Source organism: Polypterus senegalus, chromosome 16 (assembly GCF_016835505.1).
Source record: "Polypterus senegalus isolate Bchr_013 chromosome 16, ASM1683550v1, whole genome shotgun sequence".
Taxonomy (NCBI): Eukaryota; Metazoa; Chordata; class Cladistia; order Polypteriformes; family Polypteridae; genus Polypterus; species Polypterus senegalus.
Genome location: NC_053169.1, coordinates 63,228,265 through 63,244,099, shown reverse-complemented (window position 1 = coordinate 63,244,099; position 15,835 = coordinate 63,228,265). Strand labels below are relative to the sequence as shown.

Sequence of the window (15,835 nt, the reverse complement as noted above, 5' to 3'; positions counted from 1 at the left end):
GATTCAAAACTGATTTACAGTATACAAAAATCATTCTCTTTTTTTCCATTACTTTCACACTCCCACACACCCAAATTGTTCTAGTAAAGACAGTGTATCGCTGCTTTGGGTAAATGCCATTATTGCAAATATTGTCATGGTTAATATAAGTGGGAAAAACTGCTAGTACTAAAGGCAAGTGTTTGGATGCATTAGGGTTTTACTGTCACCTCAGGAACATGTGATTTCTTTTTATATATATATATATATATATATATATATATATATATATATATATATATATATATATATATATATATATATATATATATATATATATATATAATTCACTAAGGGCACACCTGCCAACTCGCAGAGCCCTGCCCACCAACTGTAAGAACATGGGATACGCTCGACAGAGCCCTGCCCACCAACTGTAACCCTCCTCCCGTGTCCACCGTCGCTTTCGAGGCATGTGCACTGCCTGCTCACGTGCCCACACGCAACAACTCGCCAAACACAGCCTCAGTCGCTTTCGTCTGTGCAACAGTCCACATGCACCTCTGAGCCAAGTTGACTTTTCATTGTTCTTTTCGGTTCCGGCTGCTTTTCTATATATATATATAATCGACCAAGTTGCCCGACCAAGGGGTACGCACGACAGAGCCCCGACCACCCACTCTAACCCTCCTCCCGTGTCATGGGGAATGCACGACAGAGCCCCGGCCGCCAACTCTCACCCTCCTCCTGCGTCCACCTTCGCTCGAGAGGCATGCTCACTGCTTGCTCATGTGCCTGCCCCCAACACGTCGCCAAACACATCCTCAATTGCTTTGGTCTGTGCTACAGTCCACATGCAGCTATGAGCCACGTTGACTGTTCATTTGCCTACCATGGCCACTGCCTCAAATGTATTTTATGAAAACAACACTTCTTTCAATGTTATACAAATTTCTGCATCAGGTAACTGTTTGTTTCTATCAGTCGGATATTTCTGGAAAAATGTCATCGATGAAACTGTTGCTCTCAAACTTTGCAACATGGCTGTAACCTTTGTTTGCCAACATTGGGATAACTTTGGCGATGTGCTGTCCGTTGTTCTTAGTCATGGAAGCATAGTTATACAGTCTGCTCAACAATACGCTGACTACATAAATACTTCCGGAGTTTATGCTGGCGAGGCAGAAATTGTGCCGATGTTCTTGAAAGTGAATGCAGATAGTAGCTGGAAGCATTTGGGACGTTGTCATGCTTCTCCTTGAGTTTACAATCTGGGCCAACATCTCTCCATATCCCTGCTCTTTAGCGGCCCTTTGGATCATGGGCATTACAAAGTTCTCTTGCCTCTCAAATACACACATGATAACCTTCTGGTGTCATCTATTGACAGTGTTGGTATGTGCACACAAAGTTCACACCCACGTGATCGCCACACTGATGTGACGTCACCTACCCACTATCCTCTTACTGAAAAACATTTACAAACGCATTTCACACCAAAATTTCAATGGAACATTTGCTCCAAAACCTTCATGCTCCAGAACTGTCTCAAAGCACATTTAAACACACACTCCACTGAACAAATGCATTCCACACAGGACTTTCAATGCACCATTTGTTTCAAAATCTTCCGACTGCAGAGATATCTCAACGCACATTTAAAAACACACTCCACTGAACGAATGATGCAATGTGAACATTGCCAGCAGTGCTTCAAAACAACTTACGCTCTCAAGAAGCACTTACAAACTCATTCCACTCGCACCTTCAGTTGCACATTTTGTAATGAGGATTTCACGGCTGAGATGGATCTCCTCAACCATGTGCAAATCCATTCAACACAAACATTTGTCTGCAGCCACACTGATGTGACGTCACCTTCCCACTATCCTCTTACTGAAAACCATTTACAAAAGCATTTCACGCCGAAATTTCTATGCAACATTTGCTCAAAAACCTTCACGCTCCAGAAATATCTCAAAGCACATGTAAACAAATAATTATGTGGCGTATGCTATGCCGCGGGTTGGCTAGTTATAAGTATTTTCTTTACAGCTGTGGGCATAGTAGCAGCTCAACAAAGCACTGTTTACTCCAGAACATGTAGACCAATGTAATTTTCTACAAAAGAATCTGAATATTCCAACCTTTGATGGCCAGTGAAGTACAGGAAGTCATCCACCCATGATCTTGATTATGTAAATGTGTACTTTGTTGTTAATGAGTAGAGAGAGAATGCTTCTATCCAATTCTGTGTATGAAACAATATATTTTTTTTATTTTTAATTTTTATTTTGGATTTTGCCAGATTATTATACCAAGAGCTGCTGCCTGTTTTATCTGTGTGACACATTCTTATTTTTATTAAAAAAAATGTCTCAGAATGGCATTATTTACATTATTGCAGAAAATTGTCTGTATTGATTTCAGATAATTGCAGTTACCTTATAAACTTTTTCTATAATAAAAGTACTACATGTACAAAACACAGTATTCTCTGCTTTGTTTGTCAGTGTTTCAATCAAGCAGTCACATCACTAACCCACATTAACACTAGAATTACCAGAGCCTACGAAAAAACTCGTAATTCCGTCCCACCTTAAACTGCTTCTTAAATCCCTTCACACCTCTCCGCCAGCGTCCTTTGTTCTCTAAATGTGCTGATAAAGAGAAGCTAGGAGCAGCCGGCTATTCCATCCCCCACCAATTTAGAACGTGCACAAACTTCTCTCAGCTCATGCCTTGATTGAGTATCTGGGAGTGAAGTGGAGTTTTAGAGTGGAAATAATAGATCGTTGTTTGGAACACACGCATTTCATGTCTGTTCCGTTTCTACAGTAATCTGTGTCAACACATTGTTAAAACAGAAACTTTTTTTATATTCTAGTAGTAGATGACAAAATGTAGGCATAAACTATATAATGTATGAAGCCTGAAGTCCAAATAGCAAAGAAACAATTTCACAAGAATAGCACAATTGCGCTTTTATTCAAACATATAACTGCAGAAACAAAAAGCCGCCTTAACATGCGACATTGACACCAGTTTACTGTAACTGACTCCGTGGTTCAATAGATTCAGCCCCGCTTGAATCAAGGGTCACGGGTTCGATCCTGCCCCTCCTTTTGAGAAGTAAACTGCTCTTAGTCTTACTGTTTTACAATAAAAGCATACATTTGATTTCAGTCTGTAACAGCCGGTGCAATTTATGATCTTTGTAAAGGTTAGCTTTTTTTTTATTCACTTTTCACTCTCTCAGTCGCGTTCAGAATCAATCCATACAACCCCATCTGACACGGCTGTTTTCACTAAAGACGCTATAGCTCTGCAGTGTACCACGATGCATACTAACGCTACCCATGGTTCTGACACACAAACGCTGGCGAAGCTGCCTTCTTGTATCTCACCGTCACTTGCTTTTCTTTTATTCAGTTTTATTGAGTGTTCCTGCCAGTCCCCGCATGTTGCTGTATGCTTTTCTTTTGTACTCCAGGACATGCAGAGGAAAGAATGGTAAAGACCAGTAACTTCGGCGCTATATGCAATCATCAGACACTCCCCATCTGCCCGTGTCGCTCAAACACAGGAACATATATTGGTGTAAAAGTATAACAAAAGTGCACTTTTATTCAAGTGCACTTTTTCCATCGCTTTTCCTGTAAGAAGCAGTGTACACACTTCTCTCTATGCTGTGGTTTCTATTACACACCTGAAAGAAAGAGACAATATATGTGAAAATATAATCGCACTAATGCAATATTATTTGAAAAGAACAGCGCCAGATCGGGTGTGAATTTATGCAGGAACTGGAAATTCTCTGATGCGGACCTTCCCCCAGGGAAGAAAGTACAGTGTCAGGTGCTCATTCAGTGTAATAGAAACCATAGCACAGAGAGGTGTGTACACGGCAACAAGTACACGTGTCGTAAATGTAGGAAGGACGGTCCTTGGGTGTGTGGGAACTGTTAATATTTGAATGTGATGATTTTATATAGCACGGAATGAAAATCTGCACTTCTTAGCATTGCACCATGCAAGATGTCGTATCAATCGCCTACTGTAACTTGCTTTCTTTTTCCTCGGTTATACAGGTAGTTTTGAATAAAAGTGCACTTGTATTGTTTGCGAAATGAAGTGTCTGCGTGCACTTTTCGTGGCATTACACGTGTATTTTTGAGCATGCCCGCTTGAGCAGTATAAAAGTATTGAAAAGTATAACAAAACAACGGGCAGATGGGGAGTGTCTGATGATTGCATATAGCGCCGAACTTACTGCTCTTTACTATTCTCTCCTCTGCGTGCCCTGGAGTACAAAAGAAACAGAATACAGACGCTATAGCTCTGTGCTGTACCACGATGCATACTAACGCCCCCCCAACCGGTTCTGACACACAGACGCTGGCGAAGCTGCCTTCTTCGTATCTCACCGTCACTTGATTTTCTTTTTATTCAGTTTTATTGAGTGTTCCTGCCAGTCCCCGCATGTTGCTGTATGCTGGATATTTTCACATGTATTGTCTCTTTCTTTCAGGTGTGTAATAGAAACCACAGCATAGAGAGAAGTGTGTACACTGCTTCTTGCAGGAAAAGGCGATGGAAAACTTGTTATACTTTTACACCAACATATGTTCCTGTGTTTGAACGACACGGGCAGATGGGGAGTGTCTGATGATTGCATATAGCCGAAGTTACTGGTCTTTACCATTCTTTCCTCTGCATGTCCTGGAGTACAAAAGAAAAGCATACAGCAACATGCGGGACTGGCAGGAACACTCAATAAAACTGAATAAAAAGAAAAGCAAGTGACGGTGAGACAAGAAGGCAGCTTCGCCAGCGCTTGTGTGTCAGAACCGGGTAGCGTTAGTATGCATCGTGGTACACTGCAGAGCTATAGCGCCTTTAGTGAAAACAGCCGTGTCAGATGGGGTTGTATGGATTGATTCTGAACGCGACTGAGAGAGTGAAAAGTGAATAAAAAAAAAAGCTAACCTTTACAAAGATCATAAATTGCACCGCTGTTACAGACTGAAATCAAATGTATGCTTTTATTCTAAAACAGTAAGACTAAGAGCAGTTTACTTCTCAAAAGGAGGGGCAGGATCGAACCCGCACCCCTTGATTCAAGCGGGGCTGATCTATTGAACCACGGAGTCAGTTACAGTAAACTGGTGTCAATGTCGCATGTTAAGGCGGCTTTTTGTTTCTGCAGTTATATGTTTGAATAAAAGTGCAATTGTGTTATTCTTGTGAAAATGTTTCTTTGCTATTTGGACTTCAGGCTTCATACATTATATAGTTTATGCCTACATTTTGTCATCTACTACTAGAATATAAAAAAGTTTCTGTTTTAACAATGTGTTGACACAGATTACTGTAGAAACGGAACAGACATGAAATGCGTGTGTTCCAAACAACGATCTATTATTTCACTCTAAAACTCCACTTCACTCCCAGATACTCAATCAAGGCATGAGCTGAGAGAAGTTCGTGCACGTTCTAAATTGGTGGGGGGATGGAATAGCCGGCTGCTCTTTATCAGCACATTTAGAAGACAAAGGGCGCTGGCGGAGAGGTGTGAAGGGATTTAAGAAGCAGTTTAAGGTGGGACGGAATTACGAGTTTTTTCGTAGGCTCTGGTAATTCTAGTGTTAAGAACAGTAAGTTTATTTATTCGATGTATAAATGTGGTAGTGAAATGATCTTGTCAATGATGGTTGCAAAAAAGTACTTATTTGTATGCCTGTCGTGAAAAATTTGGGAGTCTTGGAGCATGCTAAGCTGTCATATCATATATGTCAGAACTGTCCACGTGCGTAATATATGTACCACTCTACTTGGACTGCTCTGTCTTTTCGTGGACTATATTTTGGGAATATGCAGATAAACTGTGTCTATTTTTGCATTATCTATTATTGATCACTTGTCCATACTGAAATAGCCTGAAGTGATGTTAAGCACAAGAGGCATGACTACAATGATCTTTGAATTGGGGTCATTTTGAACAGTGGTACCCATGTCTCTCTTGGGTTTGATGAATGTCATAATTACACATGGAAATAAACAGTGTAATTAGGACAACTGTTACAGGCAATTTGACTATGTAATATTATGTTATCACTATATGGCCCATTGCAATAGATTGGACTGTTAATATTTTCCAATAGTATGATGTCCAACTGTATTTTAAACACCTGTGAAAAGCCAGCACTTTTTTTTGGTCCAGCCATGTGTGTGTCTGGAGAGTTATTAGACATTATTATAATGTACCCAGAATTTCACTTGGCACTTGTTCGATTCTCCGACTCAAAACAGAACAGCTTGTATTACCAACAGTGGGTATTTTACCCAAAGCTAATAGCCTCCACTTTTGATTTTTTTTTTTAGCTCTTGCATTTTGCCAGTGGGCTTAGTTGCTGTTTCAGATAATACTTGCATTTTTTAAGCAACATTTCTCGGTGACAGTTGTCTACACTGATGGAAAAATTAACCTCTGGACACTGAAGCATGAGTGGAAAAGTTCCACATTTAAAGTAAGATTTATTTCAGTTGAAATTGCTGTCCAGTAGTCTGACACTAAAAGAATGTTTTTGTTTTATTGTGAGAGCCAAATCCTGAAGTAGAACATTGCTAAATTTTCATTCATCCAAGTTCAAAAAAGAACATTTGTTTGATATTAAAGATGGTATGTTAAATGTAATAGTGTGTTTCACTATCTTAGTCAAAATGATAGATTAGGTTGTAGAGCCTGGAAGTAATGTGAGCTATTGAAATGAAGGACAAAATAAGCAGTTATGTGCAAAATAAAAATATTTTAAATGTTAAGAATAAACAAAGTTTAAAACTGGGGCAATAAAATAGTCTTCAGTGTCAACATTAATTTTGGCTGAGTGACTTGCGAGTTATCAAATTTAAAATTTAGCAAATTAAATAAAATCTTTAAAATTTTGTATTATGCTCTACACTAGGGGGCAGTTTTGTAATATCATACACATTTTTCTACACTTGCCTGGTAGAACAGGAAAGGCTATCAGTGTTTAGTCTGCACTTGGGGTCTCTGTATGGCCAATTCAGACCCAATGGACTTCCTGGAACATGTGTAAGCAATTTAGCAGCAGACATTTATTTCTTTGTTTTAATGCATGGCTCTTTGAGAAAGTGTCAGAGTCTGGTTATTGGCTGTCTGGATCATGTCAGAGGCCACAAGGATCAAGTTCATGTGACAAACCAGACTGAGGAGGAGGATGAGGTTGGGGAGGTAAGGAAACTGACCTTATCTTTCAGCTGCAACAAGTCAAAAGGCTGCCTGTGAACCAAGGCCAGAAGCTGGGCTTATACTCCAGATACAGCTGAATAAACAACACATTATGCCTTTCTTGGCTCTTGTGTTTTTCATCAACAGGAGTTTAATTAAAGCCATTTTGTGTCTTGAAAATAGGTTCTAATCCTTCATCTTTCCCCTTTCCGTACTTTCAATCCCATAGCTCCATCCAGACGGAGTGACCTTGAAATACTTGGCTACTGCATGCTGCACTGGATGTGTGGAAAACTTCCCTGGGAGCAGTATCTGAATAAACCAGAACTTGTCCTGGAAGCTAAAACAAAGTACTGTGCTCTATATTAAACATTTATAATATTTATAACCTCACCATACATCAAAATGTTAAAAAAAAAAAAAAAAGTAATTTATTAAACACTTTATATGGAATTTTTTTTATCAATTTACATGTGACTGCAGTCTTGTATTTTTTTTTATCAATATACAGTTTTATGATAAATATTGTATCTGTTTTATAGTCACCATTGACATAATTTGAACTGGTAAGATGTTTGTGGTGCTGATTTATGCTGTTCTTCAAAAGGTTCATTTCTAAAAATGACATCTATCATAGCTGTTTTCTTCTGCTTAATTGCTTAAACATATTTGAAGACTTCTTTATTAGAAGCATATATTTCAGCTTTAACTCTTTATATTGATAACTATTTTTTATTTTTGTTATCACAATGTTTATCATTTTATAAATAACAGCATTTATTTTAAGGGTGCTGAGTGGTTATAAACCCACAGCACTCTTACCCCAGAGATTCATATAACCTCTGCATGTGTATTAAATTATAAATTCTATGTAAATTTATTCTTTATGGTGCATACAGTCATGTTGTGCTGGTTAGCATAAAAGCTTTAAGGACATGGGGCATTTCTGGTAACGGTGGAACAATTGGAAAATTGCCCATCAGCTTTGTTCCAGTTTCTGATGAGTCCTTGTGTTAGAAGCAATGCAGAACAGTAACTACAGTACAGGCCAAAAGTTTGGACACACCTCCTCATTCAATGTGTTTTCTTTATTTTCATGACATCTACATTGGTAGATTCTCACTGAAGGCATCAAAACTATGAATGAGCACATGTGGAGTTATGTACTTAACAAAAAAAGGTGAAATAACTGAAAACATGTTTTATATTCTAGTTTCTTCAAAATAGCCACCCTTTGCTCTGATTACTGCTTTGCACACTCTTGCCATTCTCTTGATGAGCTTCAACAGGTAGTCACCTGAAATGGTTTTCACTTCACAGGTGTGCCTTATCAGGGTTATTTAGTGGAATTTCTTGCTTTATCAATGGGGTTGGGACCAGCAGTTGTGTTGTGCAGAAGTCAGGTTAGTTGGATGATCATTTATTTTTCAACAGGACAATGACCCCAAACACACCTCCAGGCTGTGTAAGAGCTATTTGACCACGAAGGGGAGTGATGGAGTGCTGTAAATGGTCATGAAAATAAAGAAAACACATTGAATGAGGAGGTGTGTCCAAACTTTTGGCCTGTACTGTAAGTACACTGATTTGAGTGGCTCAAAAACCATTTGGGATGGAAAAATTACTCTGATGCTGTAGTGGAAACCTTGCACAAGCTATTCCATATTCACCAAATCATCTACAGTATTTAAGCTTAAAACCTTCAAGGACCTGCAGAATATTTTATATGACATTGATTTGTGTAAATTAAACTTGCAGTAGTTCCTGATGTATACCCAATACTGCTAGATTATGGTGAGTTCTGGCTCCTATAATCGAAAGAGCAGGATCAAATAAATTTTAATAAAACTGCAAAGAAACGGTGTTTGAGTAAAATAGGTTAAGCTGCATTTCATTAATTTTAATAGTACTTAACATTTTTGTTTTCAGCCGCTGTGATTTTTTTCACAATTTGATTTTGTAAATTTCCCCTTGGGATTAATGAAGTATCTGTCCTATCTATCTGATTCACTGAACCCCAGAAGGAATTTCACCACTGTAACAGAAATAAACATTTTTTCATGGGGTCCATTGTATATACAGTATACTCACAGGTTAAAAAAAAAAAAGCAACATTTTCTGAAATGAGAAAACTCTGCTTATATAGCTTGTGCACAGGATGTAGTGTGTCTATTAATAAAGCTTGTGCCATCACAAAATTATATTTACAGTGTTTACAATACCCTAAAACAAATGCAAACACCAAAACTATATGTACATAGTCTCAAATATTCTGTCACTCTAAAAAGTGAATATCAGCCTAGGTGTCAATTGATTATAACTGCTGAGGATGGTGACTTGCATTCCCTGGAAAAGCAGATTTCCTAAAGAAAAGTATCAGTCTGTCCTATCAGCAGAGTCCAAATTTAGTTATTTTTAAGAGCAAAACCCCTTCCAGGAGAAGAGTTACAATAAATAGTTACTACGTTAAGAAATGCAGTCAACTATTCTGCTTTGATATCAGCAGAACATGTTTCTTGGAAAATAAACAATGTTTCCCTTCTTGAAATCTTCTTTTCTACTTGCATTTCTTAATGTTGAAATTTAGAAAAAGTGGATCCAAGCAGCCTTACATATGAATTTGTATAGCACAACAAAGAACCACACCTAAGACCTCTCTGCATTCTACAATTGCTTGCTTAAAGTTATGGACCTCTAATTTTTGACATCTACTTTTGAGTAATTAACAGTAAACACAAACCTAATACGGGACACACTGCACATGAAATTAGTCTTGTGTATTTCACCACTACAACCTTAATCCTATAAAGAAACTTTGTGATACCATGGATTGCAACTTCTGAGAAATGGTCCTCTTCTGTCAATGGCCGCCAGCTCTTTGTTCGGCCTCTCTGCAGAAATAGGATAACAGGAATAGGACCATTGGGACTGTTCGCCACAGGTATCAAGTAGTGGTAACTGTAAGAGGTGGTCACACAAAACAATGAAGGATTACAGTACGACTATCATTACTGATCATGGTTGTTCTTATTTGTCTTCCTGTTGTATTTTTTTTATATAGATAGATACTTTATTAATCCCCAAGGGGAAATTCATATACTCCAGCAGCAGCATACTGATAAAAACACTATTAATTAAAGAGTGATAAAAATGCAGTGCAAGTTAAAAAATGCAAAGTTGAGAGTGCTAGGCAGGTATAACAGTCAATAATATTGTATAATGTTAACATTTACCCCCGGGTGGAATTGAAGAGTCGCATAGTGTGGGGGGAGGAATGATTTCCTCAGTCTGTAGGTGGAGCAGGACAGTGACAGCAGTCTGTTGCTGAAGCTGCTCTGTCTGGAGATGATACTGTTCAGTGGTTGCAGTGGATTTTCCATGATTGACAGGAACCTGCTCAGGGCCCGTCGCTCCGCCACAGATGTCAAACTGTCCAGCTCTGTGCCTACAATAGAGCCTGCCTTCCTCACCTGTTTGTCCAGGCGTGAGGCATCCTTTTTCTTTATGCTGCCTCCCCAGCACACCACTGCGTAGAAGAGGGCCGCTACAACCGTCTGATAGAATATCTGCAGCATCTTCTTGCAGATGTTGAAGGACGCCAGCCTTCTAAGGCAGTATAGTCGGCTCTGTCCTTTCTTGCACAGAGCATCAGTATTGGCAGTCCAGTCTAATTTATCATCCAGCTGCACTCCCAGGTATTTATACAGTTGAGGCCAAAATTATTAGCCCCTCTGGAATCATGGAACATTTTCCTAAACTTCTTCCCAAAGTTTGCCACATTGATGAAACTTGATATAATCAAACATCCACCAGTGCTATTTACTAGCTTTTGATACATTTTGTAATATAAAATATATTTTTAGTCTTGCTTTATATCAAATATAGTAAAAAATGAGGCGGTCCAAAAAATATTAGCCCCATGTTAATGTTTGCTTTCAAAACACACCTAACACTAATTAACCAATCAGCTTTGAAACCACACCTGTGCAATCAATTGGCTTCCTAACAACACTCAATCAGCATAAAAAGACTCCCAAGGAACAGGTCTCTTGAACACATGAGGGACTACTGTTACAGCTAGAACAATTTGCAATGGAGGAATGGACCAAAATCCCTCAGGAGACATGTGCTAATCTAGTAAAGACCTACTCTAATAGATTGTTGTCAGTTGTGGCTCAAAAAGGGTACGGTATTGACTATTAATGGGCATGGGGCTAATAATTTTGGATGTCTCATTTTTGCCCTTTCTTGTTTCCACTCAGTGTGTCAATAAAATATCCAAACTACAATTAGCGGACCTTGTTATTTTGGACACAGATACACTTTAAAAAACAAACATTTGTTGTTAATGGTCATTTTCATATTGGAATCAGGAGTGTTGCCTAATTTCATAAGGGGGCCTAATAATTTTGGCCACAACTGTAGGTCTGCACTCTCTGTATACAGTCACCTCTGATGGTCACGGGGTCCATAAGGGGCCTGGTCCTCCTAAAATCCAACACCAGCTCTTTGATTTTTCTGGTGTTCAGTTGTAAGTGGTTTGAGTTGTGCTGTTTAACAAAGTCTTTGATTAGATTCCTATACTCCTCCTCCTGCCCACTCCTGATGTAGCCCACGATAGCAGTGTCGTCGGCGAAATTTTGCATGTGGCAGAGTTGTATTGGAAGTCCAATGTATATAGGCTGAACAGGACCGGAGAAAGCACAGTCACCTGAGGTGCTCCTGTTCTGCTGACCACAATATCAAACCTGCAATTCTCGAGACGCACATACTGAGGTCTGTCTGTACAATAGTTGTAGTTTTTTTGTTGTAGAATCTTGTTTTCCCATTATTCTCCAGTAAAGAAGTGCTTCTTTCTTTTTCTTTAAGTATATATAGTAACAACGATGTTGCTAATATATTTGAATACATGTTACTTTGCCTGCTTACATTTAATAGCCTAGTATGTTGATGTCTGCAACTAATGCATCATAATTTGAATATATCTTGATGCATTTTTGTTGAACACTGAATACATTGTAAGATGAAGTAGTTCATTGTAAACTTCATCATTTTAGACTGTCAGTTAGTTAATTTTGTCCCCTCAGGAAGATAATTATTTGTAAATGAATGTGACCTGCTGAAGCTCACTTCACAACTCGCTTCCATTATAGACAAATCAAAACTCTCTGCGCACTGGTATTAACCCAGTTGTTGAGAAATACTGCCATAATTGGTTTACTGAAGATCACCTAGTCAAGTCAAGAGGTTTCAAATGAATGTAGCATATATGTATCTGGAAGATGTGGTAAGTCAGTATGGTGGTCTAACCTACACAATGATAACAAAAGAACACTCTAATCAAGTCCATGAAAAGATGATTAAAAAGCACAAGAGTTATAGTTATTTTCTTTGTAATCAAAAATAATAAGCAGTGTTTTTTTACCAAGGTTGTGAATATTTTAATGGTCCTGTGAAACAATAAATTAAAGTTGGCACTAATTTTTTGTTGATTAAACTGTTAACACTGTCCCGTCAACTGCCCCTTCTCCACTTCTGAGCCACTGTCTTGTAATAGGTTTGTGTGTTTGATTAAATTCTTTGTTTCTTTATAGTGTTTGAAGCTAAATAATTTGCTGACTTTTGTTTGTTTTCTTATACTTCTAATGTCTAGCACAAAAAACATGCCTTTAACATGCTGTCTTTCCATAGCTTCATTGCAGAAGTTATATTGCAGTGATTCACTATGCACCAGACATAACATTTGAAACCAGGCCAAAGTGTTCAATTAATGTTTCATCAAAACCGAACAGAACAACATTTACCAAGTGGTCCCAGAGTGTGCAATGTGCTGTGAAGCAATGGGAGACTTCATGTGACTTCTTTTCTAGTTAATCTTCTGTTAAGGCTATATATCACAGTGTCTCCCCTCTCAGCCATGTACTACAACTGTTTTGCTTTATGAGGGTGATCATTGAGTGCTCGGTCACTTCTCTGATAAAGGTTGTCCTTGATGAATGCTTAGCTTTTGAAAGCAGCTCACTTTAGGAAAAGATTGGATGGTTCGCTTTCCTTTTAGTTATTGATCTATGTTTTCTCACAGTTGTGTTACAGAGGAGGCTACTTGGTTTTAAGGAAGACTTTATTTAGGTGGGGTATTATTTTTGAAACTTGTGTCATTTAAATGTTTATAGTAATGCGTTAATGAGATTATTTGTTAAATACAGGCAATAGTTAAAAATCAATAAATAAAAAGGAATTTATATTTTCTGAAGCTCCTCAAGTCCAATTAGTCATAGTCTGCAACATTGTGTGCTGTGCCAAAATTAGGCATGGATCTGGCACTAGTCCGTCTCACACAAACTCCCACACTCATTCAGCATTAACACTTAGGTGCTAGCCACCCTAACATGCTTGTCTTTGAGATAAAGATATTTTCCAAATAAATGTGTGGCACTGGTTCACTCCTTAGTTAAAATTAAAACCATTCTGATTGTATGTTATATGCAAAGCATTTTTTTTTTATCAGAAAATGTAAATTACCTTAATAATGGAGATTATTTCTCTTACAGTTTTGTCATGATGATAATGAGTATAAAGCATTACATAATGGGCTTTACCAGCTTACTGTTAGAAACAAACTGGTAGACTTCCAGTAAAGTCAGATGTCAATAAATGTTTCCTAATAATTTTAAATTTGTTTTAATAAAAGTACATACACTAACTGCTCTAGTGGTTGTTACTGTAACAGTTATCTCAAAGATGCATCCTATTTTACTTGGACAGTGGAGTAGAAAAATGGTCAGGGGGAAATTACTTTCAACATGTCTAAATGGCCATGCCTATGCACTTACATGGCACATCAAATATGCACCCTGGCCAGACACTCAAACTCTAAACGGAGCATTTGTAAACTGACAGTTCCTGATTTGGGTGACCTGTTTCACCACCTATGGTATAGTATATCACTTAATACCATAATGGTATTCTTACATGCCTGCCATAGTGTCATACCGTATGTACCAATTTTACCAGTTCCACAGGTGAACCATACATTTTAACAATAATTTAATAGCTGTAGTTTGTTTTATTCAATAATATGTGAGGTGTTATCTGTTTGTGGCCTATACATGGCATTTGTGTTGCATGGAAGCCAGTAACTACAGCAGAGCCCTTTTTCAAGTGGCATTTTTCTCCCCTAATGTCTTATGAGAGTAGCACAGTGGTTAGTGCTGGTGCCTCACACCTCCACAAGAGTAGGTTTCAACCCCAGGTTGGTTATTGTCTTTGTGGAACATGCACAATCTTACTTTTTCTGTTTAACTCTAGAATCCCTGAAGCCTACGAAAAAAGTCATAATCTCGGGCCACCTTAAATTCCTTTGCGCCTCTCCATTAGTGTCTTTTGTTTTGCAAATATCTTGAACAGCACAAGCAGCAAGCAGACTGCTATCCCATCCCCCCACCTTGGTGAGCTCTATAGGCCCTGCTGTTCCGTTGAAGGACATGTGTGGGGCAGATTCACTGGCAGGATGATGGCCAACCTGTTGCTGCATCCAAACGGTGCCATGTTTTGCTTTTACGCTTGGTGCAGCTACCTTGTTATGTGCGGGGGGACGTTTCTTGTGTTAAGGACTTCTATTCTCTTTCTCTGATGTAGAGCCCTCATCCTCATCTGAGTCCACCTCTGTTATAGCACATCTTTACTTGAAAACAGCAGTGTCAGAGCAGAGGTATCGTGAATGTGACTGAGAGAATAAAACTGAATTAAAAAAAAAATGCTAATGCAAGCATAATTCGTTCCGGAAACGTGCTCGCAATCCAAAGCAACTCGCATATCAAAACGAATTTCCCCATAAGAAATAATGGAAACTCAGATGATTCGTTCCACAACCTAAAACTATTCATATAAAAATGATTAATACAAAATATAAAGTAAAATACATAATACAAATTAACCTGCACTTTACCTTTAAAAAGAATCATGGCTGGTGTGAGTTTCTAAACTCATGTGGGATTCCACCCAACGGGATGACACGCGGAAGAGTGTCCCAAAGCAATCGCAGTCTCCCAGCGCTGTAGCAGTTCGCCGTATAAGCGCATCCAAAAAGATCGCAGACATGCCATAAGCACCTGTCGTCAATGGGTCATACAAGGAACATTATAAAGATCCCGCTACAATAAATAACAGCGCTGTTGCTGTTTCAAGCTGAATAAAGCTGGTGTTAAAGTACTGAGACTCAGCTTCGTGTTTTGGGGAGCAAGATGGGGACTCACACTTCACAGCACACACACACACACCGTCACAATGCTGTAGTAAACAGTATGCACTCGTACGGTTGTTGACTATATGAGTGAGGCACACAGACTCGGAGAATAGGAGGTGATTGCCAGAGAGAGAAAGAGAGACGCGCTGAGCGAGCGAGATAAGGAGAGAGAGAGACGCGCTGGACGAGCGAGCGAGATAAGGAAATAGAGAGACGCGCTGGGCGAGCGAGATAAGGAGAGAGAGAGAGACGCGCTGGGCGAGCGAGCGAGATAAGGAGAGAGAGAGAGAGACACGCTGGGCGAGCAAGATAAGGAGAGAGAGAGAGAAGAACCATCAGCTCAGTTGTGATCACATGAC

The 15,835-nt window shown here is 38.9% G+C and overlaps 1 protein-coding gene across 7 annotated transcripts in view; it reads left to right on the top strand.

Moving 5' to 3' along the window:
* vrk2 (VRK serine/threonine kinase 2) overlaps positions 1-15,835 on the top strand; it is a 178,042-nt gene that overhangs the window by 87,221 nt on the left and 74,986 nt on the right. For all 7 annotated transcript variants that reach the window (XM_039738962.1, XM_039738965.1, XM_039738964.1 and 4 more), the window contains one exon: positions 7,461-7,581. In XM_039738962.1, coding sequence (XP_039594896.1) covers positions 7,461-7,581 — 121 coding nt within the window. The remainder of the gene's footprint in view (positions 1-7,460; positions 7,582-15,835) is intronic.